Source organism: Gymnoscopelus braueri, assembly GCF_963280865.1.
Source record: "Gymnoscopelus braueri genome assembly, chromosome: 19".
NCBI classification, from domain to species: domain Eukaryota; kingdom Metazoa; phylum Chordata; class Actinopteri; order Myctophiformes; family Myctophidae; genus Gymnoscopelus; species Gymnoscopelus braueri.
The window spans coordinates 23,558,580-23,585,614 of record NC_137621.1 but is presented as its reverse complement, the minus strand read 5'-3'; the positions used below and the strand labels follow the sequence as shown (position 1 = coordinate 23,585,614).

Here is a 27,035-nt window from a genome sequence, read left to right as displayed (position 1 = left end):
TATTCAAAAAAAATAACAGAATTAAATAGCTGGTCTCTCAGATGTGTCTACAATTTCTCATGACATAAATACCTCAATAGAGAAACAACTACAGTGTTGCATTGCAGACAGTAACGAAAACGTGCCTTGGCTAGTATACATAAAACAACAACATCTTGACACTCCATCATGTGTTTGCTGCAGGGGTACTTTGGAGACATACAGTACAGTACAGTACAGTAGGGTAAGGAATCATTATCATCATGCATAAAACGTAGAGCTCTGTTTTATCCACTTAGTTCAGCAGTGTGCCATACAGCTGTGCCTTGGTCAGACTGTCCTTCCTCGTCAGTCCCGTGCTGCCAAATTTTTGGTATCTTGGAGAGGTCTTCTTTGGGAGTGCGGGTCCGAGGCTGACTGCAGAACTGGAACTTGGGCGAGGACGGGAACTTGGCCTGGGACAGGGGTAGTGTTGGAGACTGGAGGCTTCTAGTGAGCTTTGGTGTAAGGACTCAGCTGAGCTGTCTGCACTCAGGTTGACATAGTCCTTCTGACTGCTACCCCCTGCTGCTGCTGCCCCACCAGTCTCCTTCTCTTTCGAACTTCCTGAGAGGAAAAGACTGCACTCTGAGTCCTGGCTGTCGGCCTTGGCTCTGTACAGCGCCAGGGTTTTCTCCTGCTTACGAAGCCCAAGACCTGGGTGCTTGGGACTTGGGTTGAGATTAGGTGAAGAAGTGCCCACGGCGAAACACTGGTCCAGCACGCGGCTGTGGAAGACGTCATCTCCCTCCTGGAAGCTGCTGTAGAGGGGCCCCACTTTGGCCTTGCTGGAGGGGCCCATGGCGAAGTGCCGTTCCGAGAGACTGTAGGGAGAGACGCAACCTCTGACGTTGCGGTAGGAAGACGAGAATGAGTTGATGTCTTCCACACTCAGCTGTCTCCAGCGGCCGCTCAGCTCGTCTTCGGGGACCTGGACGCTGGCTCCGCTGTTCGCAGCTCCGCCACGTGCCTGGGATGACCCTGAGGTTGACCCCATGCTGTGAGAAGAGGCCAAACGAGAGGTGCTGGAATGGTATGGCTCACTGAAGCAGGACGCCGTCCGTGTGTACGCTGGTGAGTTGCCCTTTTGTGGGCTCCTGGGAGCAACCATGTGCTGGATGCTGTGGGACTTGGGGAAGCACGGGCTGTCTTTATCATAAGAAGACATGCTTTTATGCTCATAGTCCCCGCTCCCACTGTCTCGCCAGTCCATATATAGAGCCTGATGGGAAGAGGATAAGGTACTGCTGGCAGTACGCCCACAACCTCCACTAACTCCCCCTTTCTCATCTGATGCCAGACTGAAGCTGGAATAGGAACTGGAGGCAGGAAGGGACCCGGTGCCAAACTCATCTTGGTGGCGGAAGGAGGAGGCAGGCTCTTGGGGGGAGAAACTCCCCGAGTGGTAGGCCTCCTCGTTGGGGTTGCTATCGGTGGAGTTCTGGGCGTGGAGCTGGAGCAGCCCGGTACCGTGAAGGTCTACGCTCTGCCTGCGTTCGATGTCCTGCCACCGTTCGGGGCAGTAGAGGGCCGTGTCGCTGCTGTACAAGTCGGAGCTCTTGTATGAAATGCGGCGATTGAGGTGGTCAGTGCTCCCCGTTCCAGACAGAAAGTCCCCGTCCTGCGGCTGTGGGCTGGGCGAACGCGTCGCCGGACAACTGCTTCCTGCTTCAGGCTTTTCCAGCACCTTGGCGATTACAGATGTGGGCACGGCGTCTGAGTATGAGTGGCACATCGCCATGGTGGCCCCACTGACACAATTATGTTTCTCCATATGAGAACTGACACGTTCTTGGAAATCCACTGGGAGCTGAGAGGGTGAGAGATACAATAGACAAGCAATCAGATGGACGGACAGACATGCAAAGAGAGGTGAAACAATGATGAGATGATGATACAGATGAGTATGGTTTTTAAAGATTGAGGTGTGGACCAAAGGATATAGCTAACTATTGTGAAAGGTCCAACAATGTTGCAAGTGCTGAGACAAAACTAAATTAACAAAAACATGCACATCTCAAAACCAAATCAGATGGATGCTGGATCAAGAAATACCTAGTTGAAACACAAACATCTGCTGCACACAAAACAGCTCCTGTTAAAAGGATTTTTAATCTGCTAGAGTGATGTTTTGATCAGTAAGGCTCTTCCTCAGACTTCTACAATGTAGTCTGTTGAGAAGTCTGAGGAAGAGCGTTGTTGCTCTTCTAGCAGATTAAAAATCCTTTTAACTGAAGCTATTTGGTGTTTCAGTGCAACTGCTGAGTGAGACATTCCCCAGCTTATACCAGTAGAGCCTTCTGTTTATAAGCTGAAGAACGATGCATGAAAAGTGTTTTTTCTGCAATCAGCTACAGTCTCCGTCACACTTTTTGGGCAGTGAAACCGCCCCTATAAGTGAGGTTTGGATATTTGTACAACAAATCCTGCGCTGTGATTGGCCAAAAATATACCCTGCCTAACCCTGCACCGTGATTGGCCAATCACAGTCCATTCAGGACTGTGATTGGCCAGTGTCACATGACACATGTGCATAGCCCTATATAAGAAACCATAACTTAAAAAAAAACATATTCTTTTTTTTTTAAGTTATGTTTTTTTCCATCATAAAGAGTGTTTCAATAAATGTATACATTTTTTGTACATGATTGGTTGACTCCATTCAGTATTGTGATTAGCTAGCAAGACACCGCCCACTTCACACTGGGTGTGATTTTTTTGGTACCTTCTTCCTTTGCGTTGGTGGTATTTTTAGTGCAATTCTTCACAGATTTCAATCTATACTTCTGCTTTAGAAAAGTAATTCATTCTCCCAGCCCTCAGTCCAAACCTGTTCATGGACCCCATGGGACTTGCTCTGCTCGGCCTCCCTAATGAACTTGTCAGAAATTCGCTGAACACAACATTTTTTTTTCTTGTTCTCTTCTTTGCTTTTGTCAAAGTTTTCTTGCATTCTTCTTTAACTAATTTGTTGTTACTGGTTGCTTCTCCCACATTGTTTGTTTACTTATCTTGCAAAAAGCATTGTTAATACACACTTTGACATTCACCTACCTGTACCTGTGGTATATGCATTATCATAGACATTCTGCATTCACCACACTCAAAATGTTTGAAAGGCCACATGAAGTAACATAATTGAAAATTGAACAAAGCTCACAGCTCAATGGAGCTTATCAGCTGTTGACTTCATTATAACTTTGGCATGTATACATTTTCTCTCTGCCTACCCACGTATGCATGCACGTATGCGCACACGTACAGTATGCACGCACGTGCACACACACACGCACACAATATGTCCACTGATAAAACTAGCCTGAGGAAGTATTCTTGTCAATTACATACTGGTTCCTCTTTGTCTATTTATAGCAGGTTCAGGGGAGAACAGTTCCTCACTCACACTGAGTTTTCTCTCTCTTTATGTCATCCCCATTTCTCTCTCATCTCTCTCCTTTTCTACCCTTGGGTTTCTGCAACAATAACACATCCCTCATTCAATCTTTCACTTTCTCCTTATCTATCACTTTTCTTTCTCTCTCTCTCTCTCTCTGTCTCTCTGTCTGTCTGTCTGTCTGTCTGTCTCTCTCTCTCTCTCTCTCTCTCTCTCTCTCTCTCTCTCTCTCTCTCTCTCTCTCTCTCTCTCTCTCTCTCTGCTTTCTTCTCTTTACCATCAAACACACATCATCTCCACAGGGAATGGCTTGGATTCAAATTAAACCAGCGCTCTGGGCCGCCAGCTGGGAATGGAAAAAGATAAAATACTGACTTAGCTTTGTTAAGAAATAGAAGCTTGCCATGGCATAAAATAACCACCATGTTTGAAGTCGGAGCTATTTTTAGCATCCTATTGCCTCTCCCGGAGGGAATAGAGGAGGAAAGTAGTTGAGGCTGCAGGGTAAGAACACGTGACAGCTTCGCCATCTATGTGCTCCGAAACAAGCTAGCTCAGCAATGATTGATATCTAACATGAATCTTAATTAACATACGTCATATATTCTGTAGCTCTGCTGTATTCATTAATGGAAAGCCATACAGCAATACTGCGTGCTCACTTTGGTCATTAAATTAATGCATGATTTGCCAACGTTGATCAGGATATTGATAATTGTGTTAGCAGCACTTAATTCAAAGTGCTTGGTATTGTTACTACAATTTGAAATATCCACATATCAAATTACAATTTACATATCCATTCATTATGGCTGTGTCCCTCATCTCTTCTCATCCCATCTCCTGTCTTACGTGTGTTCTCTAAAACCTAATTAGTCACTTTCATCCATTCAGAATGTGTACTGTCAAGACTCCAGTCAGACAGCACTTGATACAGTCATTAGTCTGAAATAAGAGACACTGTGACTGTCAGTGAACGCAAGACACCCCCTAAGAACTCCCTCAGACAAGGATTTAAAAATATATATATTCTTTGGGTTTTCTGCCTTTATTCATAGTATACAGTGGAGACAGACAGGAAACAGGGAGTGAGAGACGGGGAGTGACACACAACAAAGATCGTCTGGATCGGGATTCGCATTAGCATTTGGGCATTAGAGCCTATATGTGGTATGCGCCTGGACCGCTAGGCCAGCGGGCGCCCTTGCAATAAAGGAATATTGTCTCCAGAATAGCAGCCTCAAAATGGAACCTATTTTCAATAGCTTAGTTCCTGTAAGGAACATAATTGTTTTAACTGTACAACATAAGAACATTTAACAATCATCATCATTGTCTGTTACTTGGGAAATAAATGGTACAGTAATTTGCAACACAATCTCCAAGACTTAGTCTGGGATAGTGCTTGATTCATTCGTTTCTGTACCATATCATTACATTGATGCCTTCCAGTGGGGGAAAGTAACTAAGTACATGTACTCAAGTACTGTACTTAAGTACAATTTTGAGGTATTCTTTACTTTACTGGAGTATTTCCAATTTTCAGTTACTTTTACTTCTACTTCTCTCTCAGTGGCAAATATTGTACTTTTACTCCACTACAATTATTTGACAACTTTAGTTACTAGTTACTTTACTTACTTAGTTACTTTAATTTGAAAATGGCCGATCTGCAATCTCACAATGTGAGCTTGTGGATCTGCTATTTTCAAAAGATTTCTATACATTTTATACATTTGAAAACTGCATAATGAGTGCTTTCTACTTTTGGTACATTTTGATGCCAATACGTATGTACTTTTACTCAAGTAATTTTTTTAATCCGGACTTTTACTTGTATTTCTACATTGCAGTATTGATACTTTTACTTAAGTGAGAAATGTGAGTACTTTTTCCACCACTGATGCCTTCACTGCAGCAGTGTTATGCCTGACTTATACTTGTTCGCACACCGTGTCCTGCACTGAAAAGGTCTATTTGTGGTGCATGACACCGGCATACAACTAAGTATAAATCATCCTTTAGGAGAACTCACCTCAGACATTTTGTGCGCTCTGTATTGAGACTTGGAGCATTGTAGCAGCTGGGCTGCCAGGTTGCAGTCCTTCCTGTACAGGTCCTGGAAGAGCAAGAAAGATCATCCATCACCAAGTTCACTTCAAACTTGTATGTCAAAGTAGGGCCGTGGTGGTAGCCTATTGGTCAGAGAAGAAACCTTGATGGCTTGAATCCCGACTGGTCAAAAAAAAAAGTATCCTTGCCATCAACAGCCGCCCTCAAGGTGCCCGTGCGCAAGGCACTTACAGTATTAACCCCTAACCGACCCGGTTAGAGAGATAAAAATGTGTAACTACCAGTAAGTTAGTGTGAACGTCTCTTAGCAAATACGTTTAAATTAAGTCAAGAAAAAAGTTCAGTGTGACAGGCTAGGACGGCCGTAGCTTAGTGGGTAGAGAGGCCGTCTGGTAAACAGACGGTCGCCGGTTCGCCCCCCCCCCGGTCCGCCCAGTAGTACTAGTGGTACGTGTCGAAGTGTCCCTGAGCAAGACTTAACTCTTAAAAGGATCCCTGGTTAATAAGCCTTATATGCCTTAATACATCATAATTACCGTCTATAACTAGATGTGTGTGTGTGTGTGTGTGTGTGTGTGTGTGTGTGTGTGTGTGTGTGTGTGTGTGTGAGAGAGCGCGCGCGTAGTGATGGGAAAAACAGTTCATTTCGGTGAACGAATGATTCTCGTTCAGTTCATGGCAAAGACTCGTTCAAATGATTCGTTCACGTTCTCGTTCAGTTCCGCTTCAGGTCCCGGCGGAGCGTATGCGATGCGCTACGCTAACTGCATGAAACTGTGTGCATCTGATCCCACTGACTACACTGACATGACTGCACAGTCTACTCTGTACAGAAACACAGCACTGTCATTCACGATCTAATTGCACAATCTTCTTTGTAATATAATGTGTATAAGTATTATATTTAAATTAATAATAAATATAAATAAATAATAAATAAATAAAGTGTTTTTACTTTACTTGAGTATTTTCAATTATCAGTATTTTTACTTCTACTCAACTACATCTCAGAGGCAAATATTGTACTTTTACTCCACTACAATTATTTGAAAACTTTAGTTACTTGTTACATTACATTACATTATAAAACATACATTTACCACTTTAGCCCTATTTTATATCTACAAGCTCACAACGCATTGTGAGCTTGTAGATCTGCTATTTTCAAAAAATGTATTCATTCTGGTTACTATTATTATTTTGGCTATACTATGTATAGCCAAACAGGCCTTCCTCTTATCTGCAGCCTCCAGGCTAATAAGCCCATGTCTTTCTCTCTTTCTCTTTCTCTCTCTCTCTCTCTCTCTCTCTCTCTCTCTCTCCTTTTCTCTCTTTCTCTCTCATTCTCTGGTGATTCAAGGCGTTTTAACACAATGCTGTACCCCCTCCAACAGTATATACTTTCCCCATTTTCTTAAACTGTTTTTATTATATTTTGACACTGGCTTTGGCATTGTAAACGTACGTTTTCTCATGCCAATAAAGCTCCTTTGAATTGAAATTGAATTGTTTGTTGAAAATAGAATCCATAGGAAGGAGCTCAGTGCTCTGAGCCTGTGGCCAAGGACCCCAACGGAAACAAGACCGCAAGGACTTTTTTGGTCGGACCTTTTAGACAAAAGTATTATAAATGTAACTGTGTTGTTTTACATTCTTTTGCCTCAATCAATCAATGGCAGTGTGGACATGCAGTGAGCGAGGCTCTACTATGTAGCATGTCTTGAGGTCAAGAACATCAGGATATGGTGGAGAGTTTTGCCAGTGGATTGCTTTTTAATGTTTTGAATGCTATATTTGATAGACTGGACTGGATAATTTTGTAGTGGTCTTCGTTGTACAATGGGGCCTGTAAACATCACTAATGTTTGGCCGTTTGACCTGCAGAAATACTGTATGTCTGGGGCATTGTTGAAAAGGTTTGCCTCTGTGTATCAACAGGTACAATATACATACAATTTCTGTAAAGGATGGTATTTTATCACATTAATTAATATTCTGAAATAAATGATGGACCTCCTATAACTATTTGTGTATGGTGCTTTGTTAAGGTCCTATGGTGCTTTGTTAAGGTCCTCTCTTTCTCCTCTTCATATGTAATATGAATTTGCCCGGACAGCCCTGTTCCCTCTATTCTCTGCTATCACTGTTACTCTTGACAAGACATCAAAGCCTTCTCTTCGACGGGCTCATTTCCCCTGCTAGGTAACAGTGACTGCTTTCCATTCACTTCATTTATTTTCTTTTTCTTTCTCTTTTCTTTTTTTGCCAGGGGACATCTGAGACCCCCGAGGCCTTTTGAAGACCAACACAAATAGAACTCCTGGCCCTCATTGATGACTTTGTCATTGTCACGTCAGTTGTGCCCCCCCCCCCCCCCCCCCCTTGGGAAAATCTGCTAAAGCCATGTGGGTTTTTTTCTGGTTGTGTCAAAAGGCGAGCTTGTCATATTTTAATCAAATATCTGTAGTGAAAGCAAAAGGACAGGGAATTGAATGTGGCTGCCCCTACTGTTGTGAACTATAGAAGTGAAATCACACCAAGGAAAGTGGGGTAGCACTAGCAGGTTCCCATAGGCCCCTGAAATGAGGTCCCATCAATCGTGTGGTGGCCCTGAGGATGCCCATTGATTTCAAGGTACTCAAGGTCAAACAGAAAAATGTAGTCTGCATATTGGATCATGCTCCCATGGATAATTTACTGTATTACCACCAAGTTTTTGTTTTGAGATTCTAGTTCAGGTAGACGCTCAAATGTCACCAAGGGTGCATTGACTTGGACTTGACTTGACTTGACTTGGACTTGTCTCAAGTGACATGAGACTTGACTTGGCTCATACTCACGTTGTCCTCTCTGAGTTTATCAATGGTGATCTTGGCCTCCATGAGGTGGTTGTTAAGGACAATGATCTCTCGGCTGAGGGCCCTCTTCTCCTCGTCATGGTGCTGCGACTGCCGCATGGGAAGTGGTGGGGAGTAGGCAAAGAGAGACAAGGAGGTGGGTGAGGAAGAGGAGAGCAGGCGATAAGCGTGTTTGGAGGTACAGGGTGAGGAGAGGAAGTGTCGAGATGAAGAGAGAAGGATGAGGGAGGGAAAAGTTGGAGGAGCAATACAAGAAAATGAGATGATGGGGAGGAGGGAAAACAAGCGAGAAAGAGAAAGACAGTCGGTCAATATCATTTTGAGGCCTGTGCCAGCAGCAGGTCTTAATTAAAAAAAGATTACAGTTGACAGAGCTCATATCAAATCTCGTGTGTGTGTGTGTGTGTGTGTGTGTGTGTGTGTGTGTGTGTGTGTGTGTGTGTGGAGGCCCTGTGTGTGTGCGCCCTGCACACGCGAGTGAGAGAGAGAAAAAAGGTAGCGAAGATAAAAATTCATGTCATTTTCAATGTTCATGAAACAAATGAAAGATAACTAAGAAGATGAAGTGGCACCATTTCCGTAGCGCTCTCTCTCTCTCTCTCTCTCTCTCTCTCTCTCTCTCACACACACAGACTCCTTCTACCACTCTCAGTCAGTCACAAAGCACCAGCTGACAAATGATACGGCACAGAGTCCATGCTCAGCCTCCCACCTCTCTTCTCTATAATCTTTCAATGGCAGTGATTGTTTTGAAATACAGGGGGCGCAGGGCCAATATAATACGTGGCAATTAATGTCAGTTTAAGCAATAGGCTAACATTGATATTCAAATCTAATTCTGTAAGGGACTCATTAATCAGCTCTCAAGGCAAGCCAGTCCTTGGCAATCTTTCCCTGGCCCATTACTCTGAAACCTTCGCTCATATTTTGCAGTGCTGAAGGTGGGTGTGACTACATTATGATCCAGTCTCTAACTCAGTCATCAGTTCACCACAAGTTTTGTTTACATGATGGATTAAATAAATTTACTGTATCATGTTGATACATCACATGTTACTATGCCTGTAAACAGTCATGTAAAATGGACTTGAAATTCCAATTTGTTATGATGAATTCTAAGAAATGAAGTGTACTTTAAATTAATAAGTTACACTCTATGTCTACAAGAACTACAATCTTATCTATAAAGATTCTAGTTCTTGGACAAATCTACAAAGTTAAAGCTTTTTCTATCCGCTATATTTTTTCACTTACTGATCACCCCTCTCCAGGACATGATTAAGGGCCAAATTGGAAACACTGTCTTGAAACACTGTCTAAAATGAGCAGCGGTCAATCTAGATAGGATTGTAATGTTGAGCATTATCATGTTATGTATTTAAAAAAGAGGGAGGGAGCTCTGATTTTAATTAAAGTGTTAAGAGGGATGAGTCATTGCTAAGCACACAAATCTTTACCACCATCTCACTCATACTGTACACCCAGTACAGTATGAGTGAGATGGTTGCCAGGTTGTCATTAAGATATTGTTATCACTTAGTGCCATGCATAATGGGAAAGGCAGCAGGGGAAATTGATATGCAGGGATATTATCATGTTATCAATTGTTCATAGTTGGATCCAATGAATGAGAATTAAGGGCTATTGATTTCACAACACAGAACTCCGGTTTCTGTGTCCTCCATTTGTGTCCATTAGTGTGTCTCTGCCTGTTTTTTCATCCAACTATTATTCACAGAAACACAGAATCAGAGAATCAGAAGTTGCTGTAATTGCCATGTAGTACTATGTACTACTAGAATTAGTCATGGCCCAAGATCAAACCTTTGTATCTCGGCTCAACCAGCAAAGGCTTGATCGATCGGCTTGTTGAATTATTCAGAAGTGTGATGGAATAAAACTAGGGGGAAAAAAAGTTTTACTTGTTAAGGCTGTCATTCATTGATTTGGGGGAGACTCAGTTATGTGAGCAGTGTGTATGTGAGAATATTTCTAAGAAATGCCAAAACTGTTTAATTTAGGCTGCTGGAGGTGCTGCCTCTTCACTGGACAACAAATGGAGCCTAAATCCCATAAGATCCAATTACTGAACGTTGGTTCACAGAGGAAAAAGCAGAAAACTCCAGATGACAGTCTTCTGTTGGGGTAAAAACAGCCCCAAAATGTTAGATGTTTAACCTAGCACTCCGGAGATAACCACCACCCTGGCCTGCACAATGTTGATTTTTAAATCTTGTGGAATCTATTACAGTCTTTAGAAAAAGATGATGATATGAAAAGTGGAAAGCAAACTAAACAAGGAGAAATGTATAGGCTCCTAATGGGTCACAGCTTCTCACCCAGTTTTTACGATGTTTCACTTTAGTTGAACTTCATAGAGTTTAGAGAGAGTGTTAGCTCTGGCAAACCCATCAAATTTTTGTCCATATCATACAAGTAATCCCTAATGTCTTTATCAAACTATTATTGATAACCCTATTGTGGATTATACTTATCTCTTGTTGTGATCCAAGTACAAGTGGAAGTTAACCACTTAAGCCCCGACAGTTTGTAGATCAGTTATTTGAACTATTTCTGAACATTTTGAATTTTTCATGCCGTGGCTCTGAACGATTCTAGGCATCTATGAGAGGGTCTGTGTGTGTGTCAGTCTGTGTGTCAGTCTGTGTGTCCGGAGCTAATCTTGCAAACTGCTGGACCGGTCAGAGGTATGCACACTGCCAGTAGGACACAGCAGCACCTCCACTAATTAGTTTTATACTAATATTTTAATTTAGGCTCAAGCATATGACGTCACAGGCTAGCCACATGTCTGAGACAAGCTCCCAGGACTGGGGGGGATCTTTGAAACAAGCCTGAACTAGTGTCCAAATCTGGTATTCTGTAGTAGAGTGTACTTCCGGGGGAGCATCAAGGAATTTATTTTAAAAGGAAGAGACGCCAACGTCATTTTCTCTATCCTGCAATTCCAGCCGGCAGATTCGTAATTGTAATTCATCGAACTTCCGGTGCGAGGTTTGCCACCCATGAGTGTCATGGCGCATCCCCGGCGTCCAGCATGACTTCTCCTTTCAAAAGGTTCCTTGGGGAGCATGCGCTGGGTGAGCAACTTTCATTGAAACTAATAGGTGGGGGCGGGGCCATCCATCCTGTAGTTTTTATATAACTCTGTGGTCTGAGATCTACGTTGAAGCCACGCTGTGCATGTGTATCCCGAGATAAGAAAAATGTGTGTGCTTTAATGACATGCCCAAAATAGGGACGCCAGGTTGAATGTGGTTAATATAATATTCACAGACTTCATCCTCAAGTTCCCAGCATGGTCAAAGTAAATGAATCACAATGATGCTTCTCTCTCCCCCCCCCTACACACACACACACACACACACACACACACACACACACACACACACACACACACACACACACACATCCCTTTCCCAACACAGGTCCTCCATTCACTAGGGACATTATCCGTCTTACACCTTTCACACCAATGGCCATGTATGAGGAAGTTATTATCTGCTATTTGGCTGTTAGTTTAGTCCTTGTGGATGTCTGTGACTTCAGAACAACAATAACAAATGCTGCAGGGCCTCAGGTCTCCGTAATTATTTCGTTCACTGGTGTTGCTGGGAAACCATCCAACTTCTGCACTGAGCCCTGCCAATTTATTTGGTAACTCTTTGTTTTCTATTCTATTCTATTCTATTCTATTCTATTCTATTCCAGTGGTTCTCAAACATTTACATTTCAAAGACCCCCATAACTCTGAGAGTGAAACAAATGGACCCGCAAGGGTGCATTTGGTTCCATTGGTACACTCCCAGAGTTACAGACCTGTAAGGGTCCATTTGGACCCGGCAAGGGTCCATTTAGATTAGAACCACTATTCTATTTTACTGGGACTTCTTTGTTTCTTTGTTGTTGTACTTTGTTTTAGAGGTGGTATTTATGTACATTGATTATTACATTGATTACCACTGGAGGGGCGTTCAATGTCCCTTCTGGCCCTCTGAAAAAGGGCGTCTTGCCCAAAACATTTGTGCAAAATTCAAATTATTATTGGGAGAGCTGTCATTGGCCACGTTGACTGTGTTTAATTCTATGTATGGTCAACTATCCTTGGATAATTATGTTATACCGTACATATGTTAAATTAATAGATTACATATTTATAATATTTTTATATTACACTGAATGACATGCAAAGAAAAGTGTTTTAGATGAAAATATAAATTGTATTACATTTATGAAGAAAAATATATATATATATATATTTGTATTTGTATTTGTATTTTATACTTTATCATTGCCTTTGACTGTCTTACGTTGATGTTATCCTGGCTATGCTTCTATATTACACATGACCTATTCTAAATTGTTTATTTTAATGTGTTTGTTTAAATTTCTTCTTTAATTTATGGATGTAAAGGACTTTGAGCTACATTTCTTTGTATGCAAGTATTCTATTCATAGTCTGTGAAATTCAGCACCACGGACAGCTCCTCAGCACTGTCTCAAACTGCCCAAGATGAAGTTGAGCTCTTAATTGTTCCCATCGACAAACTTTGTAATTAAAGGGATTCTAGGCAACTTCCGAGATCAAAAAAAGAAAAAAACTGTTTTCAAACACCCCAGGGGTAAAAATACAAAATATGCATATATAAATATTTTTAAATTTAGGCTTAAAGTTACCTAGAATCCATTTAAACACATTATCCCTGGTGGACACTTTCAAAAATCTAGGTTTTTCTAGATTTTTGCTTTTTTGCTTTATTTTGATAGGGCGACTAGTATAGCCTTATTTATGTGGTATACACTGTTACTCTGTGATGATCTAACGGGACACTCACCCTCTCGACACCCAGCAGCAGGATCACCTGCTTTGGGAATTTACCTGCAGATGGACTTTAACTTGTAAAGGCTGATTTATTATTATCTTTGTTTGCTGTGTTTTATGATGGCAGTGATGTATAAATTAGCCCTTCATGCCACGCTGAATACAATCACTCCAATGTTACTAGACTGTACCGCTTCCAGGTGCTAATCCCACATTTTCTTGCTTATGAAACCATTTCATTTCTTTTGTTCTTGTGACCTTGTCAGTGTAGGTATCTCAGAACTTTTAATTACAAGCATGATTTGATTGGAGCTGCCTTTGTCACTGCCTGGCTGGCCCGAACTGTGCTCTACAAAGGAACATACCCCCCCATGAAATACCATTGCATGACATGACATCAAAAGGAATGGCAATCCCAATGAGGCCCGCCTCTAAAGAAATCCCATAACGTCCCCTGCCATGAAAACCGATTAGCTGCACCAAGGCTCTGTGCTAGACAGACAATTCCTTTGAAAAGCCAACAGTTTTCAAAGTCATTCCACATGACAAGAATATTTAGTGATGTGTGTGCATGTGTGTGTGTATATGTGTTGAAAGGAATGATCCATGATGAGAAGGTATTTTACGCTTGCCGTCTATTCACCGCATGACATGGCGAGAAGGATTACACTGGAATACTACAGAATAGATAATAGGTTAAAACAAGCGCTGCAAGACAACCATTGTTTTAAATGGCTGTCGCCTGAAGATATTTCATATGTGTTGAATTATTCAACTTGTCAAGTTCCATTTTGTTCACCACAAAGGAAGAATCCACACATCATGCACTTTCCACAAAAAATACATTCAAATTTGTTATGCATACAGTAGCAGTCAAGTATATATTCTGGAGAGGAGGTTATTTTTTACTCTTAACATTGATTGACACATTTTTTTAAATGTGTTTTTTGTATAGTGGTACAGGAAAGTCGGGAGAAAAATGTGATTTGATGACTTGCAAAGCCAGCAGTTGACTGCCAGAGACATACACATATAACATTAGACAGTACAGTACATGCTATGCTATGAGCCCTTATAGCCACAAATTGACAATCACTTCTTCTCTGTAATGTTCGCAACTACTGTAGCTTCAGGTTGAGTTATAATTTCACACAATCTCCTTCGATTAGTGTGGCTGGCGAGAAGCCGAACCACATGGATCAAACTTGTGATGAGATTAGGGTCCAGTTCAATCAAGATAAGTCCTAAATCTGGGCCTTTCTGCGCAGGCGGCTCGTCTTCAGTTTTGATGATCGCCTGAAGCCAGTGGTCAGGACAAAATGGGACCTCTCTACCCAAAGTGATTGGACTCGCTGCTGCTGAGGTGGACAGAGCAGCAGTCGGCCTGTAATCGTTTTTTAATGCTTGATTTATGCTCCCATCATACCATGGTGTCGCACATCGAAAATAGACGATCTACAAGTCCACAACGCGTCACATCCGCGACACACTGTGAGCTTGTGGGTCGGCTATTTTCGTCACGGGGCACCGTTGTGTAGTACGACAAAGCATAAATCAGACGTAACAAGGTTGCATGGCAGGTAGGGCCAATCACTTTAGACATTGATTTCTCTCCCTTCTTTGATCATGTAATTGCTTTGAGAGAGGCTGTGCTGCTAGGCAGGCATGTTCAAATGCTATTACTGGTTAGAGCATGATCACATGGAGGTAGAGATCAAAAGGAGAAACAAAGGGGCGTTATAATTGCACAATCACTGGTAAATGTTGTTATTATGATAACGACTACTACTGTGACGCAATTAACTCTGTTCACTGTATTTATGAAAAGCAAGCTTATATATAAAATATTGATATTTTGTCTCACACGCTCTCCCACACTGCTTCACAGACTGCAACCTGGCACGGCTCCAATTATGCTCCCTTTCAACAGAGGCCAAGGGTCACAGCATGGGTCCAAACACTTAATCAGATCAGCGGATTGTGTGTGTCTGAATATAATGTGTTAACACACAAGTGTATACGCGTGTGTGTGTGTGTGTGTGTGTGTGTGTGTGTGTGTGTGCGTGCGTGCGTGCGTGTGCGCGCGTGTGTTTGAGAGAGAGAGAGAGCATGAATGCATGCATGCTATATGTATGGCACGTATGATGTCTGTGTGTGTGCACTGACTGCTGTGCACGCAATGGCGAGTACCCACACCCTTGAGCTTAATCTCTGTCACACACTCTTCCAACCTTTTCCAAAGGTTCAGCCTAACCTGTATTTTTGTATATACCCTATTTCATTTCCGCCAGGAAGAGACCTTGCATTCAGTCATGTCTGTCTGTCTGTCTGTCTGTCTGTGTGTGTGTGTGTGTGTGTGTGTGTGTGTCTGTCCGTAACTAATATAAATATACAATACCATACAACATACAAACTATTTGGCCTTTCAGCATCAGATTTCAGGCTGAATATGTTTTTCTGATCTGTCAACGGCAACTAGGTAATCTTTTTTTATTTTTTATTATTATAATTGCAGATAAATCATTACAACAACTAAAGTTTGCATTCATGGTTGTGGACTTTATTTTACAATTTGTTATTTTTTAAACTGATATAACAGATCATGTTTTTTGCAGTATACATAGTCTTTTCCACACAGAGCAAGAGTAGAGCGAGAGAGAGAGACATGCAACGACACCAAAACGTTACTTTTATTTGGGCATTTACACTGTACCAGTGCATTATGTTCACCTATGTTTCACAATTTGTACTATGTACTTGTTTTTTGGTGGGACATGTTGCCTGTGTAATTGTATTATGGATTAGGGAGCTAAAATGGTAGTCTAGATGTCCTGTTTCAATTATAATAATTGAAATAGTTTTACAAAAAGGCAAAGGAAATGACAGAAATTCTAAGCAGTATTTTCCTAGCAGCTACACTACTCGTTCTCAAACACAAATCACTCTTAGTGTGTGTCTGCGTGTGTGCATGTGTATGTGTGCCTGAGTGGAGGTATGTGTGCAGAAATCAACATCACTCTCATCCATGTTTCATGAGATAGCGCTGTGGTGCGTACGCCGTACGGACATCGTTACGGCGGTTCCTGTTAACGTCAATACAAATCTGTATGTGTGTGTACAAGCAACATGAACTCCAGTCAACTTGACAGTCAGAGATGAAGACCCCAGAAAGAGTAAAGAAATAGGACGAGGTTGAGTAGGAGTGGTGGAGGTAAGTAAACAATGGGAAAGAGAGGTCAATCAGACAACTCATGTGAAAAAGATTTATTGAATGGCAGTATACTGTGTATATGATTTTTACATCTATAGGCTCTAAACATGTCACTCCCTGTAAGCATGCACCTTAAAGCTTAACAAACAAGAGAGTGGGAAGTGACGATAGTAAAGTCCAGCCAGGGCAAATCTAGTATCAGAGCTTACAGGTGGAGGCTGGGGTGATGAAATGCAGCAATGATAAGCAGCAACAATAATTGAAGCAGCAATAGTTCCAATCTGAGCTGTGGAGCGGCGCTGCGGCAGCGTACATGGATTAAAGTTCTCAGTCGCCACGACTGATTTCAGTCATTTGGATTCCATAGAAGTCAGCATGTCTTCTATGAAAGCATGCCATGCACCGAAAATAGGCCATCTACAAGCTTAAACAGGTTGCAAATCGCAATGCGACGTGTTGTAAGCTTGTAGATGGCCTATTTTTGGTTATTCGTTATTTTAAATTGAAAGAGTATTCAATCTTCCAGAAACCCCTAATGATCTCAGATATTTCATAAAAGCAAAGGCTAACCCTCTGGCGTCTGGCATTTTGTTTTGTTTTAAAATACAGTGTACAACAAAGTGACTATCCTTTTTTGTCAGGGCTGGTATGGCCGACTTTAGCACCCATCTGCAAATTCTTCAACTGGTTGGCTGTATGGCTAGCAAAACATCATAATTCTACATACATTGTGCTAACTGTTTATGAAACACAGCGTTAGTGTGTGGGGATGCTCCTTTCACGCTGTTTCACAATACGCAGATTAGGACTTGGCCTAACAAAACATTGGCAGTCGTGCGATTTTCGTTTGCTTTAATCCATGAGCATAGTGCATTTCAGAGCATAAATAGTGTCAGCAGTGATATTCAACTGATGGCCTGCTGGCCAAAGCCCCAGCCCTTGGGGAGTTTTGTTGTGTCCCCTGGAACACATTCCATATTCCAATGTAAAAATAAATGGAAAAAAATATTATTGGATGGTTGGTTGTACAATAACAATGTCATAGATGCCCATTTTGAATGCTTTTCACAGCTGAAAGTTGTTGATGGTTAATTAATCAATATTAATTACATTTAATTTGTATATTTAGAAGTAATTAGTGTGGTTGCCCTAACAGGGCAACCAGACTATAGTAATCTTCACACTTTATTATTATAGATAAACAATATTTCAAAACACATCACAGCCCACAGTTTTTATTCCCCAATTTAGTGCCATATCTCAAAATGACCGTCTTGACCTGGAATCGTGCGCTTGTATTTTGCTAAGAGATTGGTTAAATAGTTTAATTGATATTGATTTATTAGTGCATTAAATTTCCCCATCCGCTTTAATGAAAAAGTGAAAAAACTCAAATTCAAGTATTTTTTTCTCTGAAACCGTAAGAGCTAGAGTTACCAGATTTGGAGGGGAGGTTCATAATTTAGTCCGAAATTATTTCAATTTTCTTCAAAACACACTTTTAGCTCCTCCTCCCATATATTTTGTCCAAATTTCACAAAAAATCGTCCGTAAATGGCTTCCAAAGTTAGCGGGAGGGGCCCGTTTTACAAAAAAGCCCACAAATCACGAACAAAACGTCCAGTCAATCCCAAATTTGAATCACATGTCAAGTGTGGTTTACTCAACAAATCCCCAAAATAATTTCCACTTTGATCCATAGGGGGCGCCACAAATGCTCAAAATGTAACCGTTTGATGCAAAAACCTTATTTTGGGGGGATCAATCCTCTCAAAATGAAACGCAAGTGATCTCAGGAGTTACGTGACAATGTAATTGGCACAGCCTCCGACGGTATTCCTCCCAGCGTATTCCTCGAGTCCCGGCGGCAGCGACCCGCGACTAGCGTCGGTGCAACCACACTCTGCAATTGCCCTGAATTGCGACGCGTCTAGTTATTATTCACTATTCACAATTTTTTTTACGGTTACCGTTGAAGCCGTTAGCCAAGAACATCCTCCTATAATTTCACAAAGCTCTGTGAGGGTGGTGTGAGCGACGGTGGTGAGACCAAATCTGTTCTGCCCGGTTCTCCTCAGTGGCTGGAGCAATTAATCTTCGCGTTTTTATGTAAAAAGAATGTTGCCATGGTTACGGCTGCCCAGCTGTGGGATGGCCCCGGGAGCTATGGGATAAATGGCTCCCGGGTTGCCAGATCATATCCCCCCACGGATGCGTCGACCGGGTATGGACTAGTTCTGTTCATTTTTGTTGTCACAGTCTTGTGGCCCCTGAGTTCAAGTCATTTTGCAATTGTGGCCCCCTCCCTAATGTACTGTAGCTGAATATCCCTGGTGTAACAGTATCACTTGAGTTTACTGCCTCAGCCAGCTTGCAGGCCTCGCTCCATAAAAAGAGAGGATGGATCCGTTGACTGATGTCAAGTCGATAAATCCAATTAATTTTCTATGGTGTGCTTCCGATGTGGGCGAGTGGTGCATGATGGATACAACACGGTGAGTTGATGAATCAACTATTTACATAAGGTTGGTCGATTTCAACCTGATGCAAATGAGGTCCATGCAGCTCAACACAGTGAAACTTCTGTCAAACTATAGGCAGAGCTAATCAAATATGATTATGTCAATGCATTGCGTTCTACAGTATTTATCACCTAAAATATCCCAATTTATCATATCAAATGTTTTCAGAGACATACTTTAGTGTACTGTTAGTGTTTAGCTTTAAAATGAGATTGTTTGTTACTTGGCTGCCATGTTGGAAATGGCAGATGAAAAACCAAGCACTGCCCAACTCGCTGTACGTAACTGCATACAGCACACTGCAGCAGGGCGTCTGGTGCATCTACTGTAGATGTGTCGTGATGAGGATAGGGGGTTGGGGTGCCAGTAACCCAGTGGACCTTTAGTGTGATGTACTGTAGTGATGTACTGTAGTAGTCAAGTTGCTAACTGGTGATATTTTGCCTTGCGGTGTGAAAACCTTCCTGTAATGCATATTAGTTCATTCTGATCAAGGTTTTGATGAAGGATAGGTGGTTACTTATTGAAATCTATGGTGATTATATACGTATATCTTTTCAACTAAATGAATTTGTCACTCACTTAGTTGGTGTCACCAATGCACCAGTTGCATTGGCGTGGACTGGCCTTAAGAGAGAGCTTACTGTGAGAAGAAGTACAGCTTGTAACTGGAATCTGCTTCACACAGACATTTCTGAAATACAGTAGTTCCCAATCAGAGAGAGATTTTTGGTCTTGAAAGTGTAAACCAGGGGTTCCCAAATTGTTTCAGCTGGAGACCCAAAATATACATTTAGTGTGTCCCAGGGACCCAAACGTACAAAATTACTAAAAACACTTAAGCCCTATTTAAAAAATACAGAAAATTGCAGATCTACAAGCTCACAATGCATCGTGATGCATCGTCTGCTATTTTAACTATTTTGATACATTTATAAAAATCCATGAATATATATGTTTTTAATTTTTTTTCTGAAATTGTTTTGAAATTTCTTTTTTTTCTTTTTTGTGAGACATAAATGTTGGTGTCACTGGTGTAAACAGTTGTGCAGGTTGCCTCTCACCGTCCTCTGCATCTTGTCCTCCAAGTCCTGGTTGATCCTCTGCAGAGTTGAATAGCTGCTCTGTATCCTATAAGAAAGAACACATCATAGTTATTCAAATCGTTCTGGATTCAACCAAACAAGATGATGTCTTTCTTTCTTTCTTTCTTTCTTTCTTTCTTTCTTTCTTTCTTTCTTTCTTTCTTTCTGTTCTCTCTCTGCCGCCCCACCCCCAACATCTTTGTCTGGTTGGCTTCCAATGCATTAGCAAGCTTAATGGGATAAGCTGTTCCTGCACCTTGACTTTCTATTAGTGGAATTATTACAGGCATTCTATCTTCTCCAGCTCTCTGTCCGATGTGGTATTATCACTTTTTACCAGGCCTCAGAGGGTGTGGATAAACTCTGGCCTTTATAGTCCCATTAACAAGACAGATATGGAAAGAAGGCAGCAGAGACCTAAAACAAAGACATATCATAAAACAAAGACCTGAGGGAGATATGAGTCCGGAATGGCCGGTCAAAACAGTGGTTCTTTCTGGGCTCCTTGAGGGGTTCCAGGGGGTTCCCAGCTAAATAATAGGTCATCTTCACCAGTACATTTTTGTTACCAGTAAATTCAACTAAACAGTGTAAACTTTAAAAGAATGGCTACTTTGATCAGAGGTTCGCTGTTATCTCTATCGCCGATAGTACATAAATTTAACCAAATGACAGATCATATCAGACCAAATCATGTCTAACTAGAAAAAGTGCTCCTCGGAGCACAGGTCTCCGCCAGGTGGTGGGTTGTTGTGGGCCAGCAATGTTCGGAATTCAGTCATTATAGAGGTTTGTGGAATCTGTTGAAGTTGAGGGATCAATGTTGATTACGTTTTTGCAGGATTTCCTGATGTTTGGACAAAATCTGTCGGAGTATTATAAAAAAAAATGTTTCTCAAAAATCGGCCTGCTGGTGGCGCTATAATATAGGCCAATGTAAAATGGTGGCATTTCTTCCTCAACCTAGTGGGAATGTGCGTTTTACGACAATCAAAAGTTCATGAGGCATTTCGTCCAAAACGAGCCACTCCTGCAAACTTTAGATGACAATCTTTGCCAATCAGGATGGAATATGAAAAATCGGATAGATCCGTCTTGATCACATTACTATAGAGATAATGTGTATCGTGTACCGATTCGCATGAAGTTTGGACAAAATATGTTAGAGTAATATAAAAAGACTTCCTGGTGGTGCTATAAAAGGCTGATGTGAAAAATGCAGGGCAGAGATTTTTCCTTGGCCTCTAGTCAGTGTGCGTGCAAAGTTTCACGCGAACATCGGCCTGTTATAGCGCCACCATGAGGCTGATTTGAAAGATTTAGGGTGGCTTTTCTTCCTTGGCCTAGTGGGAATGTGCGTGCAAAGTTTTCCGGCAAATCGCACCCTGCGTTCATGATTTGAGGCATTTTGTTCAAAACTGACCACTCCTGCAAACTTTGGAACTGGATGTTAGCCAATCAGGATGGAATATGAAAAACCGGACAGATACATCTTGATCACATGGCTAGACTATAGATACTGTGTACCTATTTGCGTGATGTCAAGTCATCAGCATCCTGGTGGCGCTATAACAGACCGGTGTGAAAGAATTGGGGTAGAGGTTCTGCTCTGGCACCCAGGGAGTGCCTTCGGCCTGGCGGAGACAACAATAAAATTACACAAACCTGCGTAGCTTATCTGTGAATTTCTCCAGCTCTTCCTGAGCACGACGGAGCTCTGTCTCCAGGTACTGCCGGGTGGAATCGAACTCCGTCTCCACCATCTCTAGTTTGTGGGTAGTGTACTGCAAGCGCTTGCGGATGTCATCCTTGTGGTCATGGAGTGAACTGGACAGACAAAACGGTGGGGAGATATAGTACAGTACAGAGTCAGGGGACAGAAGTTAAGAATGTTCAGGAGCGTTCCAAAGGAACACAATCACAAAGACATGCTGTACTTTCAGCTTCACAAGAATAGTTTGGAGAAGAAGAGAGCAGATAGAGCAGATAGAGACAGAGGGAGAAGGAGAAATAAAAGAATGAAGTGCAGCTAGAGCAGGGGGCTTTAACGTTTTTTTCTTTTTTGTCTCTTTTTTTTTTAGCTTAGCTGAGAGAGAGATGAAGCAGGGACCTCAACTACATATTGTATTAAATTGTGTTGCAGATTAAACCTTTTCATATATTTCATAGATAGCTTCATAAACTTGTTTGACATACATTATCTTTTCTATTCATATTTTGGATTCACATTAATGTGTATTTTCAGACAGTTAATCTTTTAAACCCTCTATATTTAGTCAATTTGACCGTTGGCTCTACTGCTATTTTCCTCTCTACACCAACTCTCCGAAAATAGCAGATATACAACTCCTCGCAGCGGGAGGCGTTGTGACCTTGTAGATCTGCTATTTTCGGCTAATGTTCCCCATCACACAAAGATTTGGCGGACCCCCTGTAGTAACTCTGAGGACCCCCTAGGGGTCCCGGACCCCCTGTTGAAGACCACTGAGCTAGAGTGTAACTCAATCCTGGGAAGGAAAGGTCTCGTCACAGGCAGGAGGATGGTGGGCATGCAGGCCACCATCCTGGAAGAGGAGATGGATGAAGGAGGAATACTAATGATTTCCCATTGACATTGAGCAAGCAGAGCCGGGAAAGGAGCTCCAATCACCATAATGGTGAATTCCACTACCACACCACTCCACTGTCAAAATCTCAGAAAGACCGGAGAGGGATTCCCCAGCCCCAGACTCACGTCCACGGATGATTCATGAATGCTGGTGAAATATTGTATGAATGGTATCATAGGGAGTGATTGGACTAAGTATGCACAGTGCTTGTGTGCGCATGCGTGAGTGCGTGCGTGCGTCCGTGCGTGCGTGTGTTGTGATTTAAGTATTGCAGTAAGTAAGAGTGTGACAATGAAGCAAAAAGCCACAAATCAATGCAAGCATGTGAGTAGTCATGAGTGTGGGTATGAACACATGCTCAGAGAAGCGATGTTCATAGGTCAAAAACTAATTATTTTCAACTCAAAATACAGTATCTGTGACAGACCTGACAATACGTCACATTTGTCATACGTCGCAGTCGTGTGACAAAGTATAAATTAGCCGTGACGGGACGGATGGGCTAATGAGAGATCGCAGATGGGAAGTAATGAAATGTGCGGTGTGAGGGATTTAGCATTTTGCCAGACTGATGGATGGTTGGCTCCTGGTGCAATTCAATACCATGTTGCTGCCAACTGACAGGTCTCAGAGTTCACCTCAGTGCACAACCTCAATTAGTGAACTTGGGAAGGAGAGGAGGTGAATATGATGTCCATAGAAATACTTATTGACTGTGCTTTGTGAGAATATAGGACAATGAACAATGGCCTGCCTGTCAGAGGGCATGACTCATTTAAGTCGTGAGAGAGAGAAGGGGTGGGTTCCCCGCTAATGAGCTGTCTAATATGCTGCTACCTTAAGGTGAATGTCTTAATTCAATCAAAGCAGCCATAGAAAGAAAAGTTAACTATTGTTTTGGTATCATTTGTTGGTATGAACTCTACTGGATAGATGTGTGTAACAAATCCACACCTTCCTGTCCTAGATGTTACAGTACCATTTTGTATTAATAGATTATTATATATATATTATTTATATATTATATAAATAAATAAAACTCTTATGACTCTTGCTAAAGATTGTGTGGGTCTTGTGGGCTTAAAACTTGCTTTCTTGACATTACTAGAAAACACAACTTTAACAGCCTCTCCTCTGTCCAACAAGCTGCAAGTGATGTTGTAAATTACATGGCATTGCGCCAGACAACCAAAGCACATGGAAATGTGCTCTAGGCTCTTATCACAGTTTAATTAAGTCTGAGCACAGCCATTCCTTTTTAATGACATCAGATTATTATTATTGTTCTTTAAATCCTGATAAATAAACTATATTGCATCGTGGCTACGGGCTGTGCAGCCTCCTTTTTTTATTTATGAATCCTGATGATTAACAGCAAGATTGTTGAGTGTAAAATGAACATCAGATGAATGCAACTCAAAAGGAAAATGTGTCTCGAATGCAGAATGGATGCAGAATTTGGATTTGAGTCGGTTAATAAAATGATAAATGAAGGTGTTTTAAGATGAGTTATTAAAAGTAATGGGTGCCACATGATTGTCTTAATGGTTCATGGCAATATGCCATTGCTGAGGATCTAGTTTGAGTGTTGGTGAAACTGAATGAAATGGATTCACCATTGGAAAGATGCAGGATGAATGACGCTGGTGACATTCAGAATGTTAAAGCCCACTCCACACAGCCTCATCTTACCTTCTTTTCTGATGCTTGCAACCATTTCTTTGGGATTTCAGGGCAGTTTTGCCTATATATATCTTTTTCATATTTTTCTCTCTGCCCGGCTCTCATGTGTGTATAGCTGGTGCTGTTGACTCTGGCTGCTGCTGGTTGTGAGAACTTTAACCACAAACCAACATAGAGAGCTCTAAGTCTTGCCTGGGGAGGCAGATAGGAGTTGGCTATCTGCGATGATCCTGACAAGAGAGCAGAGAAAAACAGCTTTGAAGTCCCACAGATTTAGCAGCACATTTCAGCACAGCTCTAAAGACTCCAGAGGAAAACCCAGATTCTGCATTTGGAAATGAGCCAGCATATGGGGCAATGGAGCTGAACAGCGGCGATCAATTAAATCAATTTGGAAGAACAAACTGAAATTGTAATGTATTACCCTGAATTTCTGCACTTGTAATTGAGTGAGCCATGCACAAAGAGTTTCTAATCTGTTTTCAAGTGCCCTTTTCATTTTCTAATTTCAAATAATAAACACCTCCTAAATTCCCAAAAGGTAATCGATCCTGCCCCTGTTATAGAATCGACAACGTTTCTATAACTGTGCACAGTGATTGATGCTTCCACCACAGTCCCCATTGGGCCACTTCAGCCGGCCTTTCATTATCTGCTTCTGTTATTAACAATAGCATTGAGCTTCCACAAACAGCTGGACTCTATGCAATATTGAGTTATTGACTGCCTGACCACTATAGTTATCCCTCAATAGATCAGTGTGTATGGTATATGTTGGTGTGTTTGTGTGCATGTGGAGTGGGTGTCTTTTCCTGATTTTCATGTGGTACTAGCCGCTTCTACAAGTTACTTTGCGTCTATGCGTGTATGTAGCATGAACACCTGCAACTGATTAGCAACTGATTACAACACAAACAGGACTGCAGCACCACTTAAAAAGACAATACAGGGAACATAAGGTAGTTGGGAGTTAGTAATAAGCAAAGTAACGGCGTTACTATAATCCTGTAACGTAGCGAGTTACTTTTGAAAGTAACGTTACCCAACACTGGTAATAAGGGAGCATAAGGCAGTAGGGAGTCAGTAATAAGGGAGCATAAGGAAGTAGGGAGTCAGTAAAAAAGGATCATAAGGCAATAGGGAGTACTAAGCTAGCAGGGATTCAGTAATAAGGGAGAAAAATAAACTCATCAAAGGCACTGCTTACTTCACACTGGGTGTGAGTTTTCTCATTAGTGCATCATGACCTCAGGATCACTGTACTGCACAACTGTAACCACTTATGTAGCTCTATATACGTCATTGTACGACAAATAGCGAAAATAGCCAATCTACAAACAATCTACATTGTTTGATATACTACATTGTTGTATAAAAAAAATTTAACAAATTTGAAATTTTGTCCAAAATAGGAATGTGAGGAAGAATTTTGGCCTGATAGTCTAGTTATGGTTCAGCTTGTCCTTGTAGCAGCTAGTATAACTATGGTCTGATCTCTGTGCTTGTTGGCAGAACTACCGTACCACCTACATGAGTGTTATTGTACTTCTCCCCATGATATCATGTGCATTAAAGCATATCCATCACCACCTTGAATATTGTTTTAGACTCCTCTTGTCTCCTCTTGAATTCCACGACAGATGCCAGGGTTAATTTGGTTAATGGGTTACTGAGGGGTTGCAGACTTTCAAGACCCAAATAATTTCAGAGAGGCCATACTGTAGGTATAGTAACTCTTTCCATACGTTTACTTGATAGGCCATGGAGAAATCTTTGCAATAATGAAGACTGTGTATATTTAACCACATTCTCTAAATGAGAAAATGAAAGCAAAAAACAAAACATTTTGTCTTGCAAATACGGGATGCATTTAGTGTCAAGCAATTTAGTCAACAAATGATCTCTACCAACCGTTGGCAACTATTAACCTCAAGCACAAACATTTCAAAACATCCATATAATCCCAATGAAAAGTGCTATCTCTTCTCCCAAAGAGCCAAGTCAGTGCATGAATACCATGGGGGCTGCCACAAGCTAACTTTATCGCTCCCTGCAGAGTGGCAGAGTAGGAGCTCAACAACAGACTGGAATGAATGTTTTGTCGGCTGCTTCCATTTCTAATGGCTCTACTAGTTATTCTTATTTTTAATCTCTCTACTACACTGGCACAGGAAACAATGGAGATTCTGGAAACACTGTTAATGCTGTTGCCATAGTTATTTCCTTATCTGCAAGTCGCAGAGGGAGAGGGAGAAAGGATTCAGAATTTGCTGAATTGGGAGGAATGGTTGCCTTATAGAACATCCCTACACACACACACAAATGCAGATGTACACAAGGAAGCACGCGGTTCCATTCATACACTCATTCATACATACAGTACAGGCTCCTCCCTCCTCTCTATATATATTACTATACACCACCTGTATCATAATACCTCTCTCTCCCTGGATCATAAACAACGAGGCCTGATGCCTCAGGTGATGACTGGCATATTCTAAGCAGTATCGGAAACCATTCTCCCTCCTCAGAGCACTTTGTGACAGGCTTACCGCTGCACCTGGCAGGATGGGTTAGGGTTAAGCTGGCAACACAGCAAAAAAAGTATTTCCCTGCAGTCCTTTTTTACTCATTGTTACTATTAAGCAGCTTCTGTTCACAGATACACAAGCCCTCTTTCACCTGAAGACCTGTCTACAAATGTTACAAGTTGTCATAATCACAGGACTGCTCACAATG

At 41.7% G+C, this 27,035-nt stretch overlaps 1 protein-coding gene across 1 annotated transcript; it reads right to left on the bottom strand.

Annotated features, from left to right (window-relative positions):
- Window positions 1–274: 274 nt before the first annotated feature.
- LOC308074272 (brain-enriched guanylate kinase-associated protein-like) lies at window positions 275–24,376 on the bottom strand (the record flags this gene model as incomplete). The annotated part of the gene is made up of 6 exons (XM_080413656.1): window positions 275–1,828; window positions 5,448–5,531; window positions 8,326–8,433; window positions 19,984–20,050; window positions 21,670–21,831; window positions 24,306–24,376. 6 exons carry the CDS (start codon window positions 24,374–24,376, stop codon window positions 275–277), a joined length of 2,046 nt encoding a protein of 681 aa, XP_080269782.1.
- Between the last annotated feature and the right edge of the window lie 2,659 nt (window positions 24,377–27,035).